The sequence below is a fragment of the Malania oleifera genome, chromosome 3 (genome assembly GCF_029873635.1).
Source record: "Malania oleifera isolate guangnan ecotype guangnan chromosome 3, ASM2987363v1, whole genome shotgun sequence".
Lineage (NCBI taxonomy): Eukaryota > Viridiplantae > Streptophyta > Magnoliopsida > Santalales > Ximeniaceae > Malania > Malania oleifera.
This window is the reverse complement of record NC_080419.1, coordinates 44751683-44779620: the sequence shown is the minus strand read 5'-3', so window position 1 is coordinate 44779620 and position 27938 is coordinate 44751683. Positions and strand designations below refer to the sequence as shown.

Sequence of the window (27938 nt, the reverse complement as noted above, 5' to 3'; positions counted from 1 at the left end):
TTATTATTATTATTATTATTATTATTATTATTGTGAGTTAATTAAATGGATGTTTGTGAGCTTAGGGATTTTATAATAATAATTATTTTAAAGTTGAACCGATTGAATTAAAGTATTTGATTTTTAGATTATTATAGTAGATTTTCTAAATGATTTGACCGGTTGAAATTATTAGTTTGAGTTGTTAAACATGTTTTGGTAGAGAATTAAAGTGAGCAGGGTTGGCTATCTCCATTTTTCCTTTAAATATATATTTTGAGTTAAATAAATGGTGGATATAATTAAACTGATATTTTCGATAAAACAAATATTGGGTATAAAATTTCCATTTTCTAGTAGTTTATATAATTATAATTATTGAATAAATTATATGGGATGAGGTTTAATTATATTTTATTGCATAATTAAATCTAAGTAATTTTGTGGTATTATCGTGAAAATGTGATTTGAACTATTTGATGGAAATACTGGAAATGTGTTGATATATATATTTCTGGAATGGTTGAAAAGAATACATGTATGGTAAATAATTATGGTGACATATAGATCACGGGAAATTTTATCAAATTGTAAAGTATGGTTTAAGAACTCCGATGGACCATAGATCGCTCGGTACCGTAGCTATAATAGTGAAGAGTTAGTGCAATCATACGTCTCGAGGAGAGTGTTGGTATTAAATAGTCGATTGGCCCAGTGAAGTGTAGAGTTTCCTCTGGAATCTAGACTAGCATGGGAAGACCAGTCATACTAGTAGAGATGGAGTATAGTTGACTTAACCTGGTGGTAAGCCGGCCAAGGTTAAGTCCAGCCTACGGTCCGCACAACCCATCATAGGGGAAATATGTTGTTTATCCATTCGGGGGTAAGTTTTGTTGATTTAACCAGAATATAACAGAGTAGAGTATATGAAAACAGAGTATATTTAATAGAGTATAACAGAGCAGGGTATTTTAGATATTACAATTCTCAGAGTATAGTTGCAAAATATTTACATTACACAGCTTATAGCTGCAAAAGTATTAATAACTTACAGTTTATAGTATTTATATAGGTGTGAGTTATAGTTTGCATGTGAAAGTCATTTATAGTGAAGTATTAAATGTATTTTATACTGTGGCATTACATGTGATTGAAGCGAGGTAAACTCTCCGCCCGAGATCTTACTGAGTAAGACGAGTGTCCTGATAGGTATCCGATGTAGCCACGCCCAAGTTAAATGGGCAAAGTTATATAAGGTATGAGAGCAAAGGGACGCTACATGTTATGGGTTTGTAATCTCCCCCATTTTCTAGAACTCTTGCTTATAAATAATGGTGTATGTGTGAATATAGTCTATAAATGTATTAACAGTTGTTGTTGTTTATTAACAAATGGTTATTTTATGCATACACTAAACTCATTGGCCACACACTGATAATAATTTATTCCATCTTTCCTAAGAAGTGTCTCACCCTATCATTATCAAATATTTTTTAGATGCCCTATGCAGAGAGACAGGAATTAGAGTAGCGCTGCGGAAGCGTGGTGGGGTTAGAAATAGTAGTTTAGATTAATAATTAAATTTGTTATTTATGGTTTATCTTTGAATTTCTAATAATTTATTTAAATTTGTTATTGTAGATATTCTTGTAATAAAAGGTTTTTAGTACTCTGGTATATAAATATTGAGGTCTTACATTATATAATTATTTGGTATCAGAGATTCATTATTTTTAAAGAACACTCTGGACCCCAGTTTCGGGTTTGGGGCGTTACAATTGGTATCAGAGCTTTAGGTTATTAGGTGCTACTGTATAATTATTTGGTATCAGAGATTTATTATTTTTAAATAACACTCTGAACATCAGTTTTAGGTTCGAGGCGTTACAAGAATTTCATTAAGGAAATATCAAAGTACACAATACACTTCTCAATGATCTCTCTCTCTCTCTTGTCACAATACACTTAGATAAGCATAAATAGACTTTCCTTCGGAGGTTACCCCCCAAAAACCAACCAACATATCGTCCAAATTCAAAATTTGAATTTTTGTCTCGCAGCCCAGAAAGGAAACTGTCGACGATTTTCATGAGATTTCCTAAAACCGTAGACGATTTGAGATACAGAGAGATTTTCAGTGAAATCGTTGATGGTTTCAAAAAGGCCACAACAAACCGTCAACGATTTTCTCCCAGACTGTTATACTATGTCCTTCTCCTTTGTATAAGTTTGTCATCATAAGAATGAGCCACCATCCACAACATTATGTTTAGAGCCAATGCTTTAGGGTATTTATAGGCACACAAAACCTTAAAACAAGGAAAACTTATTTAAGAAACACAAAACAAAAACTCAATAAATGTATATATATCTAACTCTAACATATATGCTCTTTCTAAAGACTCAATTGAATAAAAGTCTAACTTCAAGGTACATGCCCTTTCCAAAGAGTCACTTAAATAAAAGTCTTAACTCCAAAATATATGCTCTTTCCAAAGACTTAATTGAATAGAGTCTAACTCCAAGGTTAATGCCATATTCAAAGATGATAAATATGATTAATCAACTTTGATAATATAGTATTAAAATAAACTAACAAAATCTAACTCCAAGGTATATGCCATTTATAAGATGATTAATCAACTATAATAATATTATATTAAAATAATTAACGTAAAGTAACTTACAAATTGAGAGCATTTAGGGAGGAATGAGGAAAGAAAATACATGCTGAAAATTACATTCGTTTCCCTTACACACTACACGTCTCCTTGATCCATTTTTTTAAAAAAAACAATTACTTGCCTTTAGAAAATAATGGAGAGTTAAGATGATAATATGGAGACTTAATCTCTAATCTCTAATATTATAAAGGGGATTTCCCCTTTCACATTTTCTTTTAAAAAAGTCAAATTTATCTTTATAACTACTAATAATTATTTCAAAATACTTCTTTAATTACCAAAACAAGCCCAAAATACCCTCATAATTATGTCAAATTTATGCCTATAATTACTCATAATTATTCAAAAACATCTTTATAACTACTCATGATTATTCTAAAATACTCCTTTTAACTATCAATAGCTATCTCAAAATATCCTTATAATTATGTCAAATTTATCCTTATAACTGTTTATAATTATCTACAACTATCCCAAAATAACATTATACTTTAGATAGTATAATTATAAGGATATTTTGTGATAACTATGAGTAGATATGGGGATAAATTTAATATAATTAAAATGGTATTTTATAATAATTGTGGATAGTTAATAGAACATTTTGAAATAATCATTGGTAATTATATATATAAACTAGACATTTTTGAAAGAAGATACCAGAGAAAGAATCTACTTTATAGTGTTAGAGATTAGAGATTAGAGAAGGGATGTTGCAAATTTTTTTAAAAGGTTAATTAATTTTTCTAGTTGCTGGATGAGAATGTTTAGATGGATGAGTGACAGATAAATTAATGAATAAACATATTTGCGGCACGTTAGGTGTAGCTAACATAGAATATAAGATAAGAGAATGACGACTCAAATGGTACGAACACTTGCAACGTAGGCCACATAGTGCACCAATAAGAAATATTGAGTTACTGTGAGAGACAACAAAAGGGGTAGGGGTAGACCTAAAATAACTTTTGAAGAGATAGTGAATAAATATTTAATATTCTTGAATTTATCAAAAGAAATGGTTAATAATCACATAAACTGTCAGAAAAAGATTCATACAACCGACCCCATTTAGTGAGATCTAAGGTTTAGTTTTATTGTTGTTGTTATGTTAATTAATTTTTTTAAAAATTAAAATAAAAATTTAATTAAATTTTCACAATTAAAAGGGCCTAATATTTAGATGTAAAATAAAAATTAATACAACTGATAGGAAAGACAAATCAAGTGTCACCATAGGCAGGAAGTCTAAATACCCCACCCACTAAGAAAAAAAAATTTGTTATTAAGGATGAGGGCCTGGTTATTGAATTTAAGATTTGTAAAGTCTCAAATTTTTATGAAACCATCCTTCCTTTTACGTTGTGTCGAAATCCTATTGGTTGTGTTTCTCATTACTTGAGCAGCCCTAAGCGTACGAAGCGCTGCGCAAGGACGTGTTCGTCATAGCCACTCCTCCAAAGGGCACCCGAAGGAATCCACCATTGCCCCTTGCAATTCTCGTCTGAACTCAGAAGTGCTTCATATGACGTCAAAATGGGTCCAGGGTTACCATTTTTCTCACTGATGGAGCGCTCCAGCGAGCAATAAATTGAGACGGATAGAGAGACGCAGAGATCCGTGATGACTGTGTATGGCACCGCCTTCTCCCTTGGACATCTCGCGCCTGAATTCTACCTCAGGCCTTCTGGCTGTCTTGGATTTGAATGAACAGCAGAACCAGGTGCGCTTGTATTTTCGTGTTTTTTTTTTTAATCCTTTATGCGGATGGGTTTGCGGTTAATTTTGAAAATCTTGAACTTCGTATTTTTTTATTGCTAATAATCACATTGCGTTTTATGCTTTGATTATTTTGGGTTTGATCATTTTTTATGCTTTCCTTGAATCTTTTGTTCTGTATTCCCACAGACATGATTTTTTTGGCGAGTTATTTTGCTTATTTGCTTATTTATTTTCTTTTAATTTTATATTCTGTGGTTTTTTTTGCTTGATGGGTATCGGAAATTGCACTGATTGTCATAAAAAATTCAGTTTTGTAAATGAGCATATCGATTATGAAACTATTGAACTCGGTTTTTTTTTTTTGGATTTCTTATCCTATTTCGTATTCATTTATGACGCGATTCTGCAATCGTTGATTATTTTCTTGTGCCGCTTCTGAATTTTTAGTTCCAAATTTTCCTTAGTTTGTTTGGTCAATGTATTTATGTGTACTTCCACATTAGGTCCATATTTTTATATTGCTCAACGGATATTAAAAATCCCAGTGGTTAATGAGTTAGTTTTGTTTAGCATCTTGCTCTTAGTTTTAAATTTAGGTGTCAGTTTAGATTTTTGGTACTTTTTTTTTTCCAGCCTTTTTCATGCTTTAACTTTGCTCGTCTGGTTGTATGGGTGTCCATTTCCTTTCCTAAGGCTGTTGCCCTCACTGTCCTCTTGGCTATCCTCTTTTTTTTTTTTTGTTTACCTTGTTTTTGTATCAAAATATTTTTGATTTAGCATCCCCACTTAATGATATTTGAAAAATCATGGGATTATATTTTCTTCATATTATTTCATTTTCAAATTATAGTTTAAGTTATGTTCTTTATCTAAAAGGTTATTGTAAGTTTGCTGTGATTCGTTATTCTGTATTAAAAGAGACCTGAACTATTTAGTGACCTGGAAAGTGAGGGGGTCAAGGATTGGGCCACGGTTGAACTGTCATAAGTACAACACCTAGTGCACAAGGCTCCTATGTCTATCAGGGGTCAAGAGAAGGCATGAAGTAGGCAGTTTAGCATCCGGGGAGGTATTTTTGGTGACTTGAACTATGATGATTTAATAAATCTAACTATTATCCATATGTTATAAATTCATAATATGTAAGCATATTACGTAATTATTTTTTTAAAAATATTTTAATTTTATAATGATTTAGGGCATTGGCTTCATGATTACTTGAAGACATTTAGGGGGTGAAGATTCTATCAAAGAAAAGAAAAAAAGTGAAGGCATTTAGGGCACTCGACCATTTTGTTTTGGTTTGCATGAGGGCTAATGACTTTGGGCGTTTTATTTTAATGGAGAGAATTCTGATTAAGGGAGCCATTTAGAGGGAGTTCCAGCTAGTGAGGAGATGCATTGGGCTGGAAGAACTTTTGGGAAGCAACACTTGGGAAAGAAGAGGAAGGTATCCCAATCTCCATGTAATATGTTATATCTCGAGTGCAGGTCTATGAATGTTGTTATAGAACAATTAGTCTTCTCTAGACTGGAAGCTTAGTATTGGAGAATCACCAATTAAAGAACTTTAGATGTTTATATTGTAGCTAGTTTTAATTTTTTTATTTTTTAATATAGTTTGGGAAAACTTTGGCTAAGCTTAAGCCCTCTCTCTCTCGCTCTCTCTCTCTCCCCCTCTATTTTTATGTTATTATATTTACTTTACATCACCCCACCTCACCTACAATAGTAGAACTTTGATGAATTTAGTCGTGGATGGAGTCATGGGAACGAGAATGGAGAGTTTGACCATGGGGAGAGTTGAAATTTCAGGTCCATTGCGGAAAGGACTCAAAAAATAAACTCTAGTCGATCCAATGGTAGTTTTGGCTTTGAGGAGGCTTTTAAAGAGGTCTAGTGAGCAAGTAATAGAAGCTCAAAAGAAAGGCCATCTTAGTTACAATGATTTGCTTGTGCATGGGGTTCCTAAACCCAAAGCTACTAAAGGAAAACTATAGGAAAATGAGTGTGGTTCGAGTTCTATTTCCTATTAACAACAAGTTTCTAGCATGTCTCCTATCCTTATTCAATGGGTTTGGACAATGTTAAAATTGGGTGGAGTCGCCAAGCTGTTGCGACGTCCCATTCGGGGCGAAGGTGCCCCGGGGAGGCACCTAGATTAGTCATGAAAAGGAGGAGAGGCCAATTGGAATTTCAAGAGTAGAGGCTGTGGTCAATGAAAGTTTAGGGGTTATGTAAGTCTGAGGATTCTCGGTTGCTGATAGAACATTGAATCGGAGGTCTATAAGGGGGTGAAATAAAAGCTAGCAATAGGAGAACATGTTATGATGAATAAAAGGAAACAAATCATGGAGTTTGAAGGAGATGCATACTCTTTAGGTTTCAAAGATGAGGTTCTTCATTCTCCTCATACTAACATGGGAATGAGGGGTTGTTGATTAAGTACTTGCAAAGGAATGGTGGCGTGTTGAAGGATAATCTAGAGGAAAGTCATGTGTTAGAGGATGGGTAGGATGGAGGGGTTGAAGAATTTGAAAAAGAAGGTGGGGCTTTTGAGAGAGACAATAATTTAGATGATGTATTGAATTGAGAGGACCTTGGCCATTCTCCCTTGAGAACACATCTTGTTGTCCAACCATCTTCTGATACACTTCCATTGCCCCTAATTCTGATCAATTTTCATCGACTAAGCTCCTTGGGAATGAACAACCAAAGCCCCCATAGGTAAATGCAATTTCATTTAATAGTGCTCTCCGCAATTTCATTTAATAGTTTTCTCCCATTTTTGATGGAGTCTTGAATGAGTTAGCCTATGGGAGGCCCTCCAAAATTGTGTACCTTTTTGAGGATAGGAGGGAGAACCAAGATGGCTATAATCTCCTGGACAAATTGGGTTGGTCTTTGGTGAATTCTAGTGGTTAAAGAGTCAATTTGGGGATAGATGAGTCTGGGGTTAAGGAAAAGACTAAGAAATTAAGCAAAGAGTTGGAGAGGTCAGCTTCATTGGTTATATTGATGAGGTAGGCAAATCTTTGGGGGCTAAAGAGTGTTGAATGAAGATTCTGTCTTGGAATGTCTAGGGGCGTTGTGGGGCCGGGGGTGCTGGGGTTAGCATGAGGAGAATAGTTAAGGAACTTGTTACTAGGACTAAGCTTGACTGTTTTTTAGGAGACCAAACTGGCGTAGTTGATTTATTCATGATTAGGAGCATTCAGGACTCTTAATGGGAGAGACTAGGTGGTCCTCCCCTCTTTGGAGGTGTCCTGGTCAAATGATAATTAAAAGGTTGCTTCCTTTAAGAAGTGTCTTGTGGGGTCCTTTGCTGTCTGTTTTGCTCGACTTTAGAGGTTGTGGCCCTTATGAGGAGGGGTTACTTATGTTTGCGCATGTCACTCTTTGAACTTTTTTTTTTTTAAATTTTTTTTAAATGAGTTATCTAGTTTCTTTGGCCTATGTAGTTTGTGGTGGATAGTTGTGGGATCTCATGTTATTTGTAGCCCTATTGACATAAACCCCAATCCCCCCTTTTTTTTTTTGGGGGGGGGGCGTGTTTCAAAGGATGATGAGGTTTGACTTCTTTATATGCAACTTTGGGCTCTAGGATATTCCTTTTAGTATACGGATAGTGTGTGGAGACCTGTGTCTTCACACATTGATTGATTCCTCTTCATTAGCAATGTCTCCCTCTCTTATCCTTCCTTCTGCCTCCTCCCTTCTTTTTATTCTGGTTTACTTTCTGTTCTGTCCAGCAGCCTTGCTCTTTTCTCTTCTCTTTTCTTCTCCTCCTCCTCTGCTTCTCTTCTTCATTCTCTCTCTCTCTCTCTCTCTCTCCCCCTTAATTCTCTGCATCTTTCTATCTCTTTCTGATTTTGTGTTCCTGTCCTACATATATTTGGTATCAAAGGGAACCTCGATCACCATGCATTGCATGTTCATCATCTGCAACTTCTCAAAAATAAAATTGAAGTTGTGCCCCTGAAGTGGAACCCTAATTTCCAGCTATAGAATTCAGACATAAGAGGGAGAATTGGGAGAATTAGAAGAAGAAGATTGAGGGAGAGGTGGAAGAGAAGCAGCAGCAGCAGGACAGAAGAAGAACAGAGATGGGTAAGGAATAGAATTGAGGCGAGCAACAGAATTAGAAGAGAAACAGCACACAGATGAGAGAGGAAGAAGAAGAAGAAGAAGGAAGGAGGAGGAGGAGGAAGAAGAAAGGCAGCTGAACCTGTGGGAGAGAGAGAGGGACAGAGAAGGGAACCTGCAGTAGTCTGAATTCAAACCAATAACTGTGCAATAACTTACATGTCCAGCACTTATACCCTCTACTAACTAAAAAACATATTTACATAGAAGCCCCAATAAAACAAGAAATTACAAAATAACCCCAAAGTACTTGAATTCACAAAATAAACCTAAATTACCTAAATTGACTAAACTTCTAAAATAGCAAGAGTTTTCCCAAACTAAAATATAAAACCTAGATGCAATATGAACATTTAAAATTCTCCATTGGTGGTTCTCCTTCACATAAGACTGGAGAGTCAATTGTTGCTCCAGCATCCAGGATTAGACTCTGCATCTTCTTGCTAGCACCATATTCAGGCATTGTTTTGTGAGGATTTGAGGAATTGAGAGGAAGCTTGAGCAAAATGCATGAATAAGGTGAGACCCATTGCAAGTTGTGCTGAGTCTTTAGCAAGGTAAACATAATTTTCCATTTCTTCTGTCTTGGACTGTGATTGCTATTTTCAGTGTTTTTGTCATTCATATGCCAGCATTCAGATTAAGGCTCAGCTGTGATACTTTTGAGATTTATTGTGAATATTGGTTTGCCTCTGTGATTTTGAAATGATCTGAAGTTATTCAACTGATATTGTGTGGTATTTATTTTTGGAAGAAAATCCAGTACTGGAATACTGCTTATTAGTGGGGTCTGCAGCACTGCATCATTTTTCATTTTTGTTTCTAATGCAGCTTTGATTGTTGGACATGTATTTTTGGAGGACAAATCAGTGTCAGCACTCTTTTTCATGTTCATTAGTGGAGTCTTCTTCGAGTGTGTGCGAGTAATTCAGAAATACTGCTTAGACTTAGAAATTTGAATTAGGGCTGGTTGGAAGTAATTTTAGCACTGATTATACTGCTTTGAACTTGAACAAATTTGAATTGGGCCAGCATATTTTAATTCTTGGCAAGATATGAATCTAGAAAAAAAATACATGGGCTTCAATGCCTTATCGTCAGGATATTCCTTGTTTCAACGGTAACTTTTCCAAGAAAGATTTCATAGATTGGATGTTTTATCTTTAATTTTGAATGGAATGGGATACTAGAAAAAAAGTACTATGTTTGCATATTATAAGCTTGTTGGCTATATGGTTGACTGGTGGCCAGTGGGATAGAATATAATACTGCCAAAGACAAGAAAGTAAACACAAAACTTCTTTTGGTTTAGAATGAAAAGTATGTTACTAATTATATTTTTCCTTGACTGCTATGATGAGATCATCTTCCATCCCAAGAGAAGAAAGAGATCTTGCTGTGGACAATATGAACTTCCAATCTCAAAATGGTCTATCAAGGATGAAACATAAAATGTTGTTGTTATGGATTACACTTCAATCACATAGAAGAGGAAATAGTAGACGAACTTGAGTTCCCAAATCAGCCTATCAAAGATGAAATGGTAATTGTTGTTATGGACTACACATATGATCGTAGAAAAGATGAGATTGCAAGTGAACCTCAATTTAGTATTGCCATGGATTATCAGTGTGTAAATGGCAATTCCAATGGTGTATGGATTGCAGGCCATGTGTTTCTGTCCTTGAAGAGCAAGCAAATGTAGTGGAACAAAAATTCCAAGTTGTAGAAGAGCTGAAGCAAAATTCAATGTTGGGAATTCAACTCAAAGCAAGTGCTTTGTAGAGGATTAAGTAGTTTAATCTTGTCATATGTTTGTGATATATAGGCCCCAAACCTTGAATCATCTTCCGAAGTGTGATAATTCTCCACCAATGGATTTTGTTGGGATTGGTAAGCTTGAGGAGAATTACAATAATTTGCTATTGATATTTGCATGTTAGTTGAAAATGGGTAATGTGGAATTACAAGTTTAATGGTTTATGAGTACACATTCTTGGCTCTTGTTGCACTATTGTAAAGCTTGAGGTTGAGTTTTCACTTTTCTCTAACAAGGGAAGTTTGATGGAGGATCGCTTGCGTATAATTCTTACTGATCATATTTTGTTTGAATATTTAGAAATTATGGATTTTGTTTTTGTTAGATTACCACTTTACTTAGAAGCTTGAGCTATTAGGTTGTGGGTCAACAATGAATATCAAGCTTTAACAATTATAAATTAGTAAATCTACATTTTTTACAAGTTTAATTAATTTAGGTTAAATTTGGCTATTTTTGAGTATTTTAGGAAGAATTTCATTGTGGAATTGGAATTAGATTCAGGGAACAAGGTTAGGGGTCATACTCAGATTGGAGAGGTGATTATGAAATTCTACAAGCATGTGTTTATTGAAGATTGCTCAAGTAGGTTGATGTTGGAGGGCTTCAATTGGAATCCAATTGAGGTGAGCTCACCTTGTTGTTTTGAGAGGAAGAAGAAGTTAGGAAAACATTGTTTGAGATGAGTAGGGAAAATGCCCCCAGCCCTGATGGATTCATGATGACCTTTTATTATGAGAATTGGGAGATCTTGCAAAAGGACATTATAGAGTTTCTTGAGGAATTCCATAAACATTTGGTGGTGGGAAATATTGTGAACCCCACCTCTTTTACTTGTATTCCAAAGAAAGGTCTATGGGGGTGAGGGATTTATGCTCATTATCTTGTACAAGATTCTATCAAAAGTTTTATCTAAGAGGGGTTGTAGGAGGCTTTGGAGGATGCTGTGACAATGGATTAATGATATAGGATAGGTATTAGAATTTATATATTATTTATATATATATATATAGAAGAAGAAGAAGAGAAGCCGCAGCAGCAGTAGGGAGACAGACAAGGCAGAGAAGAACGGAGAAGGGGAAGAAGAGAACAGAGGTGAGAGACAGAATTAGAAGAAAGACTAGAAGAAGAAGAGTTAACTTCTAAAGTAACAAGAGTTTTCCCTAACTAAAATATAAAAACCTAGATACATTATGAACATCTAAAATTCTCCATTAGTGGTTCTCCATCAAACTTCCCTTGTTAGAAAAAACTTGACCTCGAGTTTTGTAGTGGTGGAGTAGCTTTAGCTTCATTTGTGGGAACAAAGTCAAACATGTAGGCAAATCAAGAGGAGGCACAATCTGCATTGCATCGTCAATCACCATTGGAGAATACGTAGAATTTCCTCCAATTGCAAGTAGCATAGAAGGTTGCAATGTTCTCTGATAAAATAACAAGTCCCCCAAGCAAGAAATCAATTTAATATCCAAATATATTGGCATCTCGAGCAAATATGCATTTGGTCCTTACTCTAAGATGATGGACAATGTTTCACTAGATTTGATTGAGGAAAATGTAGAGGGAGAAGATGAAAGGGGTAGATGCACAAGTTTACTACATTGAAGAGAAATAATCTCAAGAGGATTTTTAAACAATAGGTTCCATGAGGATTTTTAAACAATAGGTTCCATGATTGTAGAATTTTCAACAAACGTTACAGCAACCAATTGTTAGTCACTTGTTGGGTTAGAAATGGAAAATTGAGGTTGAAGAGCAAGGTCATTGGCAGGCATATTTGTCTTAGTAGTTAGCAACTCATATTGCTGTTCATTGCAAGTTTCAACAGCCAATTGTGGTGAAAAATCATGATCCTTCTTTAGCCTAGAGACCCCAACAATGCTTAGGGTCACTAAAGACAAGTCTATGACCTCATTTTGAGAAGATTCCTGACTCACATCCACTGAAGAACCAAAAAATTGTGCACTAGTTATATGCATGTCATTTATGTAGTCATCATATTCACAGTAGTTAAAAGAGGCGTGCCTAGGCATGAGGCAAGGAGGCTAGCGCCCCATACCATGCGAGGCGAGGCGAGGCAACCTGCAAGAGGCGCAATGAGGCGCGATGAGGCGTAGAGGAGCGACAGGCACAATGAGGCGCCCCTTGAAAAATCTGAGTCTGTTAATTGAAAGAAATAGCCAGAGCTAGAGCCGTAGCCCTCATTTGACTTGAACAAGCAGGAGCCCTACCCCTCTTCGACCCTTCGAAGCCCCACGACCCTTCGCGAGTTCGTCTTGCACATTCGAACCAGCAGGAGCCTTCACGAGCCTTTGAACCAGCAGCGTGAGTTCATTTGCGAGCCTTCGAACCAGCTAGAAGCCTTCGCGAGCTCGTCTTCAAGCCTTCGAACCAGCACCGTGAGTTCGTCTTTGACATTTTGAACTAGCACGACCCTTTGCGACTTCGTCTTCCACATTTCGAACCAGCAGGAGCCTTCGCGAGTTCGACTGCGAGCCTTTGAACCAGCCGTGAATTCGTCACATCGTCTTTGACATTTTGAATGAGCAGCGAGCTCGTCTTTGAGCCTTCGAACCTTTGTAAGTCATCTTCTTCTTTTTCTTCTTCTTCTTCTTTCTGCTGCTTGCGTCCTGCTACCTGCGCCCTGCTGCCTGCTGCTTCTTTTTCTTCTTCTTCTTCTTAAGATCGAGCAGCTAGCTGTGGGACGTCTACACTTGATTACTCCTTAGTGAAGACACTTGGGTGTGTCCAGACCAGAATGAATGCTTATCCATCCAATCCTATTTTGATTATTTTATTACTGTTTTGGAATTGCAAGGTGTGATTATTTAAAATTATATTAAATATTTTGAAACACATAAATTTGAGAAATAAAATATTATTTTTATTATTTTAACATAAGCACCTTTTAGTTTCTCACTTATTTTAATTAATCAGACATAAAAGGTTTTGCTCATTAATCTAATCTTCATCTTATTCATTTCTCTTTTGTTTCCACTCTTTTGTTTCTCTTACTATAGTGGCATAATGCATGCATGCTTCATGTTAAGAGGTGCATTTGAAATGTATTTGAGATATTTAATAAGAGTATGTTTGGATTAAGGATTTTGTTTGAAAAAATAAAAGAATGAAAATAAAGAGAAAATTTATTTATTTATTATCAAATACTATTAAAAATAAAATTTTATTTAAATGTAATTAAAAATTAAGAAAAAAATAAACATTAATAGTGTAAAATTAAAATTTTATTTATGAATTTGATGTTGAACTATGTTGAATTGTTGATGCTTTTGGCCTTCGTCCTAGCAATTTTATTAGATTTCCAATTTTGTTATTGAATGTTTTGGCATTTTAAATTCTAATATTACTAGATATTCATATGTTCACATATCAATTACCCCAAGTAGGCATTTTACCCCATTTTAATAATTGTGAGGCGCGCGCCTTCGCTTCGCACCTCGACTTCAAATACCCTTTGCACCTCGGCTCGCCTTGTGCCTCCGACTACTATGATCATATTCTATTATACAACAATTTAGATGGGCAGTTTTGATATCCTCAACAAGTTGAGTTCTCTCTTGAACATCTTGGGTGGGCCTAGGACTACCTTGTGACCATTGAGAAAATTCATGAGTTGCATATTGAAGAATAAAAAAATTGTGCACTAGTAATTTGCAGATCATTAATTAGTCATGACACTCAATTACACAAGAATTTGCACTGGCACTTCTGATATTTGATTGTTTATCCTTAACAATTTGAGTTTTCTCTTGAACATCTTGGGAGGATCTAGGAATACCTTGTGACCATGGAGAAACTAATGTTGACTGATGAAATTATTCAAAATAGGAAGTGGGGCTATGGGTTGTTAGCTGGAGAAATCTCTCAGCTCCCAAAGCCATATGCTAAGCCTCAGATAGAGTAGCGGGGTGTTGTTGAACATTTATATACTTTTTGATTTCATCCCTCAACCCTTTCTTGAACAAAATGACCATTCTAGGTTCCTCATTAAGAGCACACTGATAACTAAGGTCTCTAAATTTAAGGTAATAATCAGGTGACACTAGAAGAAAGTTGCCTAAGACTGCATAGTTGGTCCAGTAATTGCTGAGAATTGCCAACTAGGTAGGAACCAGATGCATTGAACCGACCCAATAAAACACATATTTACGTAAAAGACCCAATAAAACAAGAAATTGTAAAATAACCCCAAAGTACTTAAATACACAAAATAAACCTAAACTGACTAGACTTCTAAAGTGACAAGAGTTTTTGCAATATGAACATCTAAATTTATCCATTGGTGGTTCTCCATCACTTAGTATGCTTTCAATAAAGATAGATTTTAGATATTGTGCTGGTGGCCAACAAGATGGTGTAGGAACTTTTGAGGGGCAGGAAGAGGCTTATCTTCATGCTGGACTTTGGGAAGGCTTATGACAGGGTGAATTTGGGATTTTTAAGATGCTGTTATGTGCAGGAAAGGCCTTGAAGTTGTGTGGTGAAAGTGGTTTAGAGCGTCTGAGTTCGATTGGTATTTCTATTATTGTTAACAGTTTGCCTAGATAGGGCTTCTAAAGGGGCTCTTATCAAGGGGATCTAGTATTTCCGTTCTTTTTAACCTTGGTGGTGGATGTCCTGAGTAGGATGCTCTTGCATGCTCAGGATATGGGGGTGATAAAGGGTGTTTGCAGATTATACTTTGCTGTTTCTTGAGGACAACGTTGTGAAATTCTTAAAGGCAATTATTATGCGAAAATTTTTGCAGAGGCTTCAGCACCAAAGATCAGCTTGTCCAGGAGTGGGATTGCAGGCAGTAATGTGGATGGTACAGATTTAGAGGGGTTTAAGGCTGGTAGGCTGTCTATTTTGGACTGGCCACTATCGTACCTCAGTCTATTGCTTGAAGGTGACCCTAACTCTGTAGCTTTTGATCATTTTGTGATTGAAAGGGTTTATAGAAGGTTGGGGGGGGGGGGATTGGAAAAAGATGTACTTATCTTCAGGTGGTCATGCCACCCTTATTAATGCTGCCGTTTCTAACGTCCTTATATACTTTCTTTTTAAAGTGCCTAGTTGTGTTGCTGGGATCTTTGAGATGATGATGTGTGATTTTCTCTCATTGAGTTTCAGCGATAATAAAAGAGATCACCTAGTTAGTTGGGAGGTGGTTAGTTGACCAAAATCGGAAGGAGGGCTAGACCTTTGTAACGTGGTTTCCAAGAACATCTCTCTGATTGGAAAATGGCCGTGGCAGTTTGATGCAGGATAGATGTTAGAATATATATATATGTATGAAAAAGAAGATAGGAAGAAGAGAAGAAGGAAAAAGAAGATAGGAAGAAGAGAAGAAGGAGAAGAAGAGAAGCAGCAGCAGCAGTGGGAAGAGAATAGAGGTGAGTGACAGAATCAGAAGAGAGAAGAGAGGAGGAGGAAGGAGAAGAGAGGAGGAGGAAGAAGAAGAAGAGGAAGAAGACGAACAGCAGAGCCAGAGAGCCAGTAGCTTGCATGTCCAGAGGGAGAGGGAGAGGGAGAGGGAGAAAGAGGAAAACAGAGGGGTACTGCAATCTGATTCAAACAATAACTGTACAGTAACTTGCATGTCCAGAACTTATACCACTAATACAACTAACACATATTTACAAATAGGACCCAAGTCAACACATAATTACAAATACTAAAATCCCGAAAAATACAAGTCTTTCCTAGACCTATGCCTAAAATAAGTGTGCCGAATGGATGGCCTAAGGTGTATAGGTGGTCCTCCATCATTCTCCCCCCAGCTGAAAGGAACTCCGCTCTGCAGAGTGGGACTGCAAATATGACTCCAGCAAGTCAGGAGCGCTGTCACAAACATCATCCTCAGCAAGCCATCTAGTGTTCGCCTCAGGTCGACCTCTCCACTGAATCAAGTAGTGATGAAAGCCACCATGAGGAGACATCCAAAACTGTTTCCTGTGGTCGAGAAATAGTGGGAGGCTAAGGAGCGATTGAACCTGCATGGGCATCAAATGGCAAACCAGGAGGCTCAAAAGTGCCTCGGTAAGGTGTCAAATTCTCGACATTAAAAATTTGACTAATGGTCATATGAGAAGGTAAATCAAGTAAATATGCATTAGGTCCAAGTTTCTCAAGGATGAGGAAAGGGCCAATGGTACGAGCATGGAGCTTTTTAAATGAATTTCTAGGGTAGCGCTTAGGATTTATGAGAACCACGACACTATCACCTGCATTAAGTTCTCTAGCTCTACGATGTATATCTGCATCAACCTTATAATCCATATTACTCATAGCAAGTTATCGCCTAACCATGCAGCTCATGAATGTGATGGACAAAAGGCTCAACAGGCTCAGAAATATGGGCGTCCGGTGGCAAAGGAACAAGATCAATACGTGCACGGGGTTTGTAACCGAATACACACTCAAAAGGACTCTTATCTATGGACGTATTCACATAATTATTATAAGCAAGATCAACAGTAGGCAGCACCAAGTCTCAATTGCCTTGTTTTTCTCTCATAGCACACCTAAGTAGGTCCCCAAGACTACAATTCACAACCTCAGTCTGCCCATTAGTTTGAGGGTGACATGCAGAAGAAAACAACAAGTGAGTTCCACAAATTTTCCAAAGTGTCTTCCTAAAGTAGCTAGAGAACTTGATATCCCTATTAGACACTATAGAGGTTGGCCACCCATGCAATTAGACGACCTCTTTAAAGAAAAATTTAGCTACATGAGATGCATCGGAAGTCTTATTACATGGAATGAAATGTGCCATCTTGGAGAATTTGTCAACAACAAATATGGAATCATGTCCCTTGGCTGTTTTGGGGAGTCCAAGAACAAAATCTGTACTTGGGCCTCTCCAAGGCATGTGTGGCAATGGTAGAGGGGTATAAAGGCCAGTGTTGTGTCTCTTAGCTTTAACTAATTGAAAGGTGCGACACTGAGACACTATCCTAGCAACATCCCTCTTCAAGGAATGCCAATAAAACCTATCCTCAACTAAGGCAATGGTTTTATCCTTCCCTAGGTGACTAGCTAACCCCACAACATGCAAACCAAACTAAAAGATCCCTAAAGGAAGTATGGGGAATGCATAACCTAGTGTACCTTTAAATAGGTATCCCTTTCAGATGATGAAATCTACAAAATCCCTATGGGGGCCCTCATTCACCTCCTGAAAGATAATCCCAAAATTAGGGTAAGTGGAGTACTTGTTCTTTAGATGATCAAACCTAATGACCTTAGCTTTCAAGATATGGAGAATAACTGCTACCCTACTAAGGCCATGAATCACTTTGTTCTCAACACCAGAACGATGCTTAAGAACGAAAGTTTACTCATCAAGGAACTCCACCAACTAGCATGCTTCACACTCAAATATCACCAAGCAAGGTGGTCAGAGAAGAGTACAAACTCTTGGGGTAACAAGTAGTGTCTCCAATGTTGGAGGGATCTCACTACAGCATAAAGCTCTTTATCACATGTGCTATATCTATGCTTGGCATCTAAGAATTTTTCACTAAAAAATGCTATAGGATGTCCCTCTTGACTCAAGACCCCACCTATACCTATCGCAAAGGCATCACAAGCCACCTCAAAAACTCTACGAAGTCCAGATGCCTAAGTAGAGGTGTTTCGGTCATCTTCTGTTTTACTTCTCTAAAAGCTCTAGTAGCTGATGGGGTCCAATGAAACTCTCCTTTCTTGAAACACTAAGTGATAGGAGCCATGGTGGTGCCGAAATGCCCTATGAATCGAAAGTAGTGAGGCCATGATAACTACGAACCTCAATAATAGTCTGAGGCTTAGGCCACTCTTTAATGGCTCTAACCTTTTCTGGGTTAGTGGCTATTCCTTGCGCAGAAATGACGAAACCAAGAAAGAGCACACTAGACTATAGGAAGTTGCACTTATTGAGGATGTATCAAATGCTCATTTCTAGATCTACTATAGACTAGTATATCATCAAAGTAGACCACTAGGAACTTTCCTATGAATGGTTGTAGAATATGTGTCATAACCCTCATCAAAGTGCTAGGTGCATTAGAAAGTCCAAATGGCATGACCAATCACTTGAATAAACCATCCTGGGTCTTAAAGGCCGTTTTCCATTCATCCCTCAGTTTAATTCTAATTTGGTGATACCCACTATGCAGGTTAATCTTGGAGTACCAACTAGAGCCAGCTAGCATGTCAAGCATATCCTTAAGTCTAGGGATAGGGAGCCTATACTCGAATGTGATTTTGTTGATGGCTTTACTATCCACACACATCCAAGATCCATGTTTTTATTGAGTTAGGAGAGCTGGTACAACACATGGACTAAGGCTATGTCTCACAAAGCCTTTGTCAAGGAGTTCTCCTACCTACCTATTCAATTTAGCACGCTCTTTAAGGTTCATCCTATAATGTGGCAAGTATGGTAGCTATGAACTTGGAATGAGATCTATGGTATGCTGAATGTCTCGTATAGGTGGTAGCTCACTAGGTAACTCACTAGGCACAACATCAAGGAACTCAGCTTGCGACTCTCCTACCTTAGTTGGGCACTCACATAAAGACTCTTGCTCCTCAGAAGGAACCTCTCGAGTGATGACAGCTAAAATGCACCTATTTTCTTAGCTCTCTCGCTCATAAGTCCTTCGATCAATCAAGTGAAAATTTCTTCGAACTGGGGCTTGACGGACTATCTTGTTCCTTAACTTAGGATCTTTGGGCATGGGCTTGGTAGGGGTCAAAATGATGTTCTTATCTTTGTGCCTAAACACACAAGTGTTTTTCCTACCATGATTAGTGACATCATGATCAAATAACCAGTGTCGCCCTAACAGGTCATAGGCCACATCCATCGGGAGTACATCACAGTAGGCTTTATCCTTACAATCTCATATCTGAATGGGTACAAGACACCTCTCGGTAACAAGTGGTTTTGCCCTCTTTTCACAATTCACCTTAAAGGATGAGGGTGTGGCTCTCCTTTAAAGTTTAATCTTCCTAGAGCAACCTTGGAGATCACATTCATGCTACTACCCCCCATCAATAACAAGCTTACATGTCCTCCCTCCACGAAAAATGAAAATGTGGAAAATAGGGGTTTGCTTCCCCTTCTCAGTATCCATGGTAGTGGGGAAGACACACCTAACCACACTAACATGGTGGTCATTCTCCTCAAAATCATCTACAAGCTCCCCCTCATCTCCCACGTACTCAACAGAATCTACAACCTGATCCTCTCAATCGAGCAAATCATTAGTCTTATGCTCTAAAGCAAAAGCTCGTTGGGGAAAACAGGCAGCAATATGACCTCTAGCAAGGCAATGATGATACTGCACAGATGAGCTACTACCTTGAGGAATACTGGGTCCACTAGAGCGAACAACATGATGTGACTCTATTTTCTTCATAGAACTCTCTTTAGGGGTAGATTGAGGGATGGTAGGCCTAGGGGGAGGAAAGGACTTGGACTGACATGACTCACTCATCTGAGATGAAGACCTACGAGAGCTCTTGTGGTACCTTTTGATGGCAAGGGCTTTTTGATAGGCTGCCTCTAAAGCCTAGAGAGAACAATTCGACCTCTTGCCAGACATCCTCCTTAAGACCATTCACAAGCCTCGCTACAGTGTGATGTGTGACCTTAACAACAACACTCCTAAGCATCAGTTCCTCAAATCGATCAATGTAGCTAGCTACGGTAGTGGTTTGTTTATGGTTTAAGAGCTTGTTGGACAACTGGCTCCAAAAGGAAGGAGGGATGTATTTTTTCTTTCAATTTTTGTCTCATCAGTTCCCACCGAGTAATAGGAGGTTCAACCGACCGTTCCAAGGTTTGTTGTACAGTTTGCCAATACCCCTTTGTCGGCTCGACAAGTTTCATCTTGGAAAACCGAACTTTATCCTCACCCGTATACGGTACCAATTAAAGAAGCCCTCCATAAGGTTACCTTCATCAAACCTAGACTCTAGATTAACTTGAGGCTAGGGAGGGGGGGGGGTTGCTGAACTGGCTTACTAGTATGTTTTGGAGCCTGACTCATATTGTTAGGTAGTAAAGGAACCCCAAGAGTAGGAAGGATACCCTAGGCTGACCCTATTGAATATGGGGAATCGTTAGGGTGCCTAGCAGATGGCTCTATGTCTTCCACAATAGGGCGTTTACCTAACATCTTCAAGATTTGGTCAAACTATTGTGTGAGGTGCTCAAACTTTTGGTCCACAAACTCCTGAAGAGTGTCAAATGGGGCAGACAGGGATTGGGTGTTAGTGGGTGCAAGTTTGTTGGGGTTAATGATTTTGTTGGTGATCATGGTTAATGCAATATGCTACAATTATGCTGAGGAGGACTAAACTTGATTATGAATGATATGAATCCTAATATTACTACAATGCACAAACATAAAGCTATAGAACATAATGCATATGAATGGATATGATCATACATAACATGGCAACATTGACTATGTATGAATATGAACAAGGATGCAATGATGAGTTAGCTAGGGGAATGTACAAATCAAAGGGCAGATTTTTTTTTTTTTTGACAGTAAAGAGAAACTTGGAAGTATGCAACTAGGAATTTTCCCTAGTCATACAAACAATAATCAAGAAAATGCAAGAGTTTCTTCACCCTGCCAAGGAATTGGAGCACAACTTGAGTTTGCCATCGAATTCCAATTTTAGACCAGCAATTTCTCAAGTCCCTACTCCCTGATTCTCAGGAAAACAGCCATCAAACAGTAGTTGGAACTTGATCTGACTGCTGATGATGCTTCAAAAGTCTGAAATTTGCTCAGGCAGCCCAATTTTGGGCTGTATGTGATCTTAGGAATGCAAACCAAACTTGATAACTCAATTTCTACTCCGAAAACTTCATAATCTTAGGAAACAGGTCAAATTCTCGAAGCAGTATCTCGCGAATCTGGGTAAAACAGCAGAACTCCAGCAACTTCCCCATGTGTGTGGCCGATGTGTGGAGTGCATGAGCCACCGGCGAGGGACCTCTGGTGATGGGGTTGTGGCTGGGGGTAGATCAGGAGGCAAGGAGATCAGGAGGCAAGGATTCCAGTAATGGTCTCTGCAGGAAAAAAAATGCAGGAAATGGGGGATTTAGAAGGGCTGCCAGCTGGGGTGGTTTCTGGTGGTGCGTGGGGGCCACCCCCTTGTTGGTTGGGGATGTATTGTAGGGGAAGGGGTTTCGGGGTGTCTGATTGTTGTGGCAAGGAAGGTGTTGTGGTTTGGCTGGTGGAAAAGGGTGCTCGAGTTTTAGGGACACGACTGGTATTTTCTGGGAAGTTTCGGCAGTGTACAGTCTTTGAATATCTGGGAATTCAGACTTCGAATGGCTGCATGGTGATTGTGGTGTGCTCTGATACAAATTTGATGCAGGACAGATGTTATATATATAGATAGATAGAATTGTGAGAATTAGAAGAAAAGAGGGAGAAGAAGAAGAAGAAATGAAGGAGAGAAGAAGGTGAAGAAGAGAAGCAACAGCAGCAGTGGGAAGAACAGAACAGAATAGAGGTGAGAGACCGAATCAGAAGAGAGAAGAGAAGGAAGAAGGAGAAGAGAAGAGGAAGAAGAAGAACAGCAGAGCCTGTGAGAGAGAGTGAGAGAAACGGAGAAGGGCAGAACAGAATAGAGGTGAGAGGCAGAATCATAAGAGAGAAGAGAAGGAAGAAGGAGAAGAGAGGAGGAGGAAGAAGAAGAACAGCAGAGCCTGCGAGAGAAACAGAGAGGGAAACTGCCTTCTGATTCAAACAATAACTGTATAATAACTTGCAAGTCCAACAATTACACCACTAATACAACTAACACAAATTTACAAATAGGACCCAACTAAACACATATTTACAAATACTAAAATCCCTAAAATTACAAAGAAGTCTTTCCTAAACCTATGCCTAAAATAAGTTGGTTACAATTGCTTATACAAAAAATTATGTTATTACCATAAAGCAAATAATAACGTGAAACTTTTTATGAGTGTAGAACAAGGAATGGGCAAGGACTAACTAATCCCAAATTTCACTATGGAAATGTCCATTCCTTCCTTATTACACGTTGAATGAAATAATAAATAATAGACCAGGAATAGCTATTACCTTTATTCCTAAATTTTTCGCCATATTCCATCATGTTCCAAAGGATGGCTATTTTGTGAACCAAACGTAACCGTACAGGTTAACTCTTTATGGCTCCAAGTTGTTGAAAGTATGAGATTCAATGGAATGGGTGGGATTCTAGAGGAAGTGGCAATGTTTCTTATGCAAGCCCATGGAAGTTCATTACCTAAGTTGCTTGTCTTCCTTGTCCCTGATTTGAAGTTGGGAATGGCTATAGGTTGCGATTTTGGGAGGGTGCTTGGGGTGGATGAGGGTTCTTTGGAGCTGTTGGTCATCAGTCATCACCTATTTAGACTTTCTACCCTTCACACTGCACCCATTATCACTTTTTTCGCTTCTGAGGTACTATCTTTCTTGGGGCTTCCATTTTAGGAATCTCAATGAAACATACATAGCTTGATGAACTTTCCATTTTACTTAGGATGCTTTGGCGGGTGAGGATTCTTTGGAGCTGATGGTTCCTCACCTATTCAGTGCCCCCAGTGGCACTTTTGTTTTCTTCTAAAGGCCTATTTTTCTTGGACTTTTATTTTTAGGAATCTCAATGAAATTGAGCATGATGAACTTTCTTTTTACCTAATTCCTTGGACCAGTTTGTTCCAGTTAAGGGAGATGAGAGAGATTGGAGGTTGTTTAATCAAGTATCTTTTCCTCCAAATATTTGTTCCTGCACCTCCTTAGATCCCCTTTGCTTCCCTAAATTTTTCCCCTAGAGACGCATCATTTGGAAAGCTAAGGTTCCTTAGCAGATTCGGCTTTCACAGATGCTGACTCTGGGCAGGATTAACATGCACGATTTGTTACAGATTGGAAGGCCCTTCAATGGCTCTTCACCTTGACACGTATGTGATGTGCTGTGAGTCCAATGAAAAGAATGCTCACCTCTTTCTTTATTGCATGATTGCTTCCCATCTCTTGAATGCCCTCTTTTCGTACTTCGGTGAAGCTTTTGGGTTTCTCCTTGGGTGGTGGGTGGTTTCCTGTTGGTGAGATTGGGGTCTCAGCATGAGTAGGAAAGGGGGATTGTTATGGTGCAGTGCAGTCTTTGGTATTTTGTGGAACTTGTGGATTGAGAGGAATGCGAGAATTTCCAAGGATCACACCACCTCTTCTTTTTTGTTGTGGGATGGAGCAGTGTACTTGGCCTCTTCCTGGGCCTGTTCCTTTTGGATTTTTCAGGGTGTGCCACTGCCTGGTCTGGTTAGGGATTGGAAGGCAGCATTATTGTAATTCTCTGTTTGTTCCCTTTTGTTTTCTTTTGATCTCTGGAGGGCATGTTGTTCTCCTCCTATTTTACCATTTTGGATAGTTGTTAATTCATTTATGATAATCCTAAAGAAAATTTAATGCTTATTATTATATTAGAATTGTAGGGTACTGATGGATAAATGATTACATGTATTATTACGCTAAGCAGTCATAACACTTCCAGACAAACAAAAGATCTGGCATGTTTACAACCTAACGTTTTAGATTTGCTTAGCACAAACTGAAGCAAGCTCAGGCACCCAACACATACCACATTTTTAACAAAAATGACAAATTTTAGAGAAGTTAAAACAAAATTCACAAATATATTAATCTTTTGAAACAAATAAATTTTTTTGGATAGAAAAAGGATAAATTTGTTATTAGAGAAGCAGATAGTACAAAGAGGATTAGAAGTCCTCACGTTTCAGAATAAAAATAAAAATGAAAACTATCACAAGAAAAAAAAACCAAAAAACTAAGCTAGCAACCTCGCTGAATATCAAAGAAAGCCATAGAACACTAACAATGATGCCAATCATACAACCCTATCCCAAATAAGATCTATGTATGAAGCACAATCATGAAAAATCTTTTCATTCCTGTCCAACCAGATCACCCAAATAGCTGCATAAACAGCTTGCAGCCACAGAACCTTCAGCTTCTTCTGTTTCCTAAAGTGAGCAAAATCAACCAACAAAAAATTCTTCAAAGTATGATGACAAATCCAAGACTCTCCTGACTAAAAAAGCTTACTCCATAGCTGCCAAGCCACTGAGCAATGAAGAAATAAATGCGCATAATCCTTAGTATTGCCATAACATATAATGTATACATCATGGGAAAGGGACGTGTATGGCTTATAAGCCTGCAACAGAATGTTAGTGTTGGCCCTGTCAAGAATGGAAAACCACACAAAAGGCTTTACCTTCAAATTAATTTTACAAGGGGGAATGAATGAAGAGAATGGTTTAGATGAGAGTAAAATGATTTACATGAATAAACCTCAGAATTATCCAAACACCTGTCCCGAGTGTTTCCAGCATGAATATTGCAAATGCAAGAAGCGAACAAACCTAGGAGAGAAGAAAGCTCCTTAGTCTTCTTATGTGTAGGATTTTTTTGAAATTTAAAATTGCAAGAGACCCTAGTGACATAACAAGGAAAAAAGAACTGCATCAGGACACAGGCAGAAAATAGAAGTAAAAGGCAGCCTAATTAGCTAATTAACAGTTGCCTCAAATCAGTCAATCAATAAAAGGGAAAAACAGAATATCTAACATATAAAAAATATTTCGTAGTGAATGTTCATAAACTAAGTGATATAGGACAATAAGCGAAACAAAGAGAGACAGAATTGAGGGAGAGAAACAGAGAGAACAGAAGGGAAGAATAAGAAGGAGAAGAAAGAAGAAGCAGAAGCAGCAGCAGGACAGAACAGAAGATCAGAGACAGAAGTTACAGATTAGAAACAGAACAGTGAGGGAAATAGAAAGAGGAAGAACAGAACAGAGCGGAGACGGGAAGGAAAAGGAAGAAGAAAGAAGAAGAAGAAAGATGAGAGATCAATTCTGATTCAAATCATTTACTGTTACAATAACTTGCATGTCCAACATTTATACCCACTACAACTATCCCAAAGTATTTAAATACACAAAATAAACCTAAATTAACTAAATTTCTGAAATAACTAGAGTGTTTCCAAACTAAAATTTTAAAATGTAGCTACAATATAAACACCTAAAGTTCCCCATTGGTGGCTTTCCATCAAACTCTGCTTGTTAGACAAAACTCGACCTTAGGTTCTGAAAATAGCAGCTTTTACTCTATGAGTGGGAACAAAGTTAAACATACAAGCAAACCAAGAGGAGGCATGATCTGCATTGCATCGTTAATCACCATTGGAGAATATCTAGATGATCCTCCAACTGCAAGTAGCATAGAAGGCTGCAATGTCTTGTGATAAAATAACAAGCCCTCCAAACAAGAAATCAATTTAATATTCAAATCTCTTGGAAAATCAAGCAAATATGCATTCGGTCCATATTCTAGGATGATGGACAATGTTTCATTTGATTTTGGTCAAGGAAAATGTAGAGGGAGGAGATGCGAGGGATGGAGGCACAAGTTTACTAAATTGAGGAGAAACCATCTCAAGTGGATTTTCAACAATAGGATTCATGATTAAAGATTTTTCATCAAATTCTGGAGCAACCATTTGTTCCTCAGTCTTTGAGTTAGAAGTGGAAAATTGAGGTTGAAAACCAAGGTCATTGACAAGCATATCTGTTCTAGTACTAGGCAACTCCTCTTGATGTTCATTGCAAGTCTCAACAATCAAGTTTGGTGACAATTCAAGCTCTGTCTTTGGCCTTGCGGCTCCAACAGCATTTAGGGTCACTAAAAACAAGTGTACGACCTCATTTTTAGAAGATTCATGACTAATTTCCACAAAAGAATAAAAAAAATTATGTACTAGTATTATTGTAAATCATTTATGTAGTCATGATGCTCAATTACGCAACAATTTGCATGGGCACTTTTGATATTTGATTGTTTATCTCAACAATTTGAGGTTTCTCTTGAGCATCTTGGGAGGATCTAGGAAAACCTTGTAACCATGGAGAAATTGATCTACATTGATGAAGTTCTTTAAAATAGGAAGTGATTTTCTAGGTTGTGGGTTGATAGCTAGAGAAATCTCTAAGCTTCCAAAACCATGTGGTTATCCTTAGACAAAGTAGTGGGATGTTTTCAAATTCGCAAAATTATATGCCTTTTGACTTCATCCCTCAACCCTTTCTTGAACAAGAGTACCCTTAAGTTCCTTACTAAGAGCACATTGATAATGAGGTGTCTAAATTTAAGGTTAAGGTGATGTTAAAAAAAGTTGCTCAAGACTACCTAATTGGTCCACTAATTGCTTGGTATAAGAATGTGGGCATAATTTTATCTTAAAATGTATCTCATTTTAGACAATGTGATAGTAAGGGTTCGCAATGATAGTATTTGTTCCTTCAAAATTTTTTTTGCCAATATTGCTTTGCTGAACCGGTTTTTTTATTTATTTATTCAAGTGGATACTCTTGTGGTCAAATAGTCTGTATCAATTAAAAGTAAAGTTATATTTGGTTTGTTGGATAGCTATTCTTTGTAGGGCTGTTGTTTGGGTATCCGAACCGAACCTCTGTTTACCAAACCGAACCAATCTCATTGATTCAAAGAATTTTTGAACTAAAACCAAATTGATTACTTTGGTTAACTGACAGCTCGATTCGGATATTTGATCTGAACCAACTTTTCAGTAATTAGTATAAACATTGTCATAGGTCTCAAAAAATATAAAGTACCAATTCTTAAGTTGAGTCACGCAACAAAGACTGATTCTAATCGGAAGGCCCTAGCAAGCTAGAAAAATGATCCGTTGCAAGTTTCTTGTAGATTTGTCAAGCCAGTAGACCTGACGGCAAGTTGACAATGGATATGGGTAGATTTGGCCAGGTGGCAAGGCGGAGGCAACAGACATGGGTAGATCCGACGAGGCGGAGAGCAAAAGGTGGGACTGGGGACTTGTGAGTCGGAAACTATGCTGACTAGTGTGACGGTCGAAGGAGGTAATGGAGGTTGGAGGCTGTAGAAGTCTCGATCTTTATAGATCTACTTGTGCTCGCTATTGGTTGGTGACAGTGACGCAGTTGCTCGGTGTAGTCGTCGTCGTCAGAGTGGAGACTGAGAGTGATAAGAGTGTGGAGAGTGGAGATGACTAGATGAGTGGAATTGGAGGAGTTGGAGAGTTCACTAGTTTAGTAGTTCTATACTTTTAGGTTTTGTTTAAATATCTTTTTGGTTTTAGTTCTTATTTGGTGTAATTAGTAACACACATTTTGGTAGTCCTAATTTCATTTTTAATTTAAAACATTATATAATTATATTAATATAGTTCTATATTTATGTGATAATATTATAAATATATATAATATATATTGTTTTGGTTTGGGTAACCATTGGTTTGGGACCAACACAAACCGAAATCGAATTGATATATGAAAACTTAAAAATATCTAAATTGAAACCAAACCCAACGAATCGGTTAACCAAAATTTTTCGTTCGGTTCAGTTGGGATTTTCAGATTGGATCAATTTTCAGATATTTTTGAACAGCCCTAAATTTCCTTATAATAAGATGGAATAAAACGTAAAAATTGGGAG

The 27938-nt window shown here is 37.6% G+C and overlaps 1 protein-coding gene across 2 annotated transcripts in view; it reads left to right on the top strand.

The window, feature by feature from the left end:
- Positions 1-3970: 3970 nt before the first annotated feature.
- The window catches only part of LOC131152396 (uncharacterized), a 67367-nt gene continuing 43399 nt past the window's right edge, over positions 3971-27938 (top strand). Inside the window, exon 1 of one of the 2 annotated variants that reach the window (XM_058104251.1) lies at positions 3971-4386. In XM_058104251.1, the coding sequence (XP_057960234.1) occupies positions 4297-4386 (90 nt within the window). In that variant the 5' untranslated portion in view covers positions 3971-4296. The remainder of the gene's footprint in view (positions 4387-27938) is intronic. The other variant, XM_058104253.1, reaches the window with a different exon arrangement.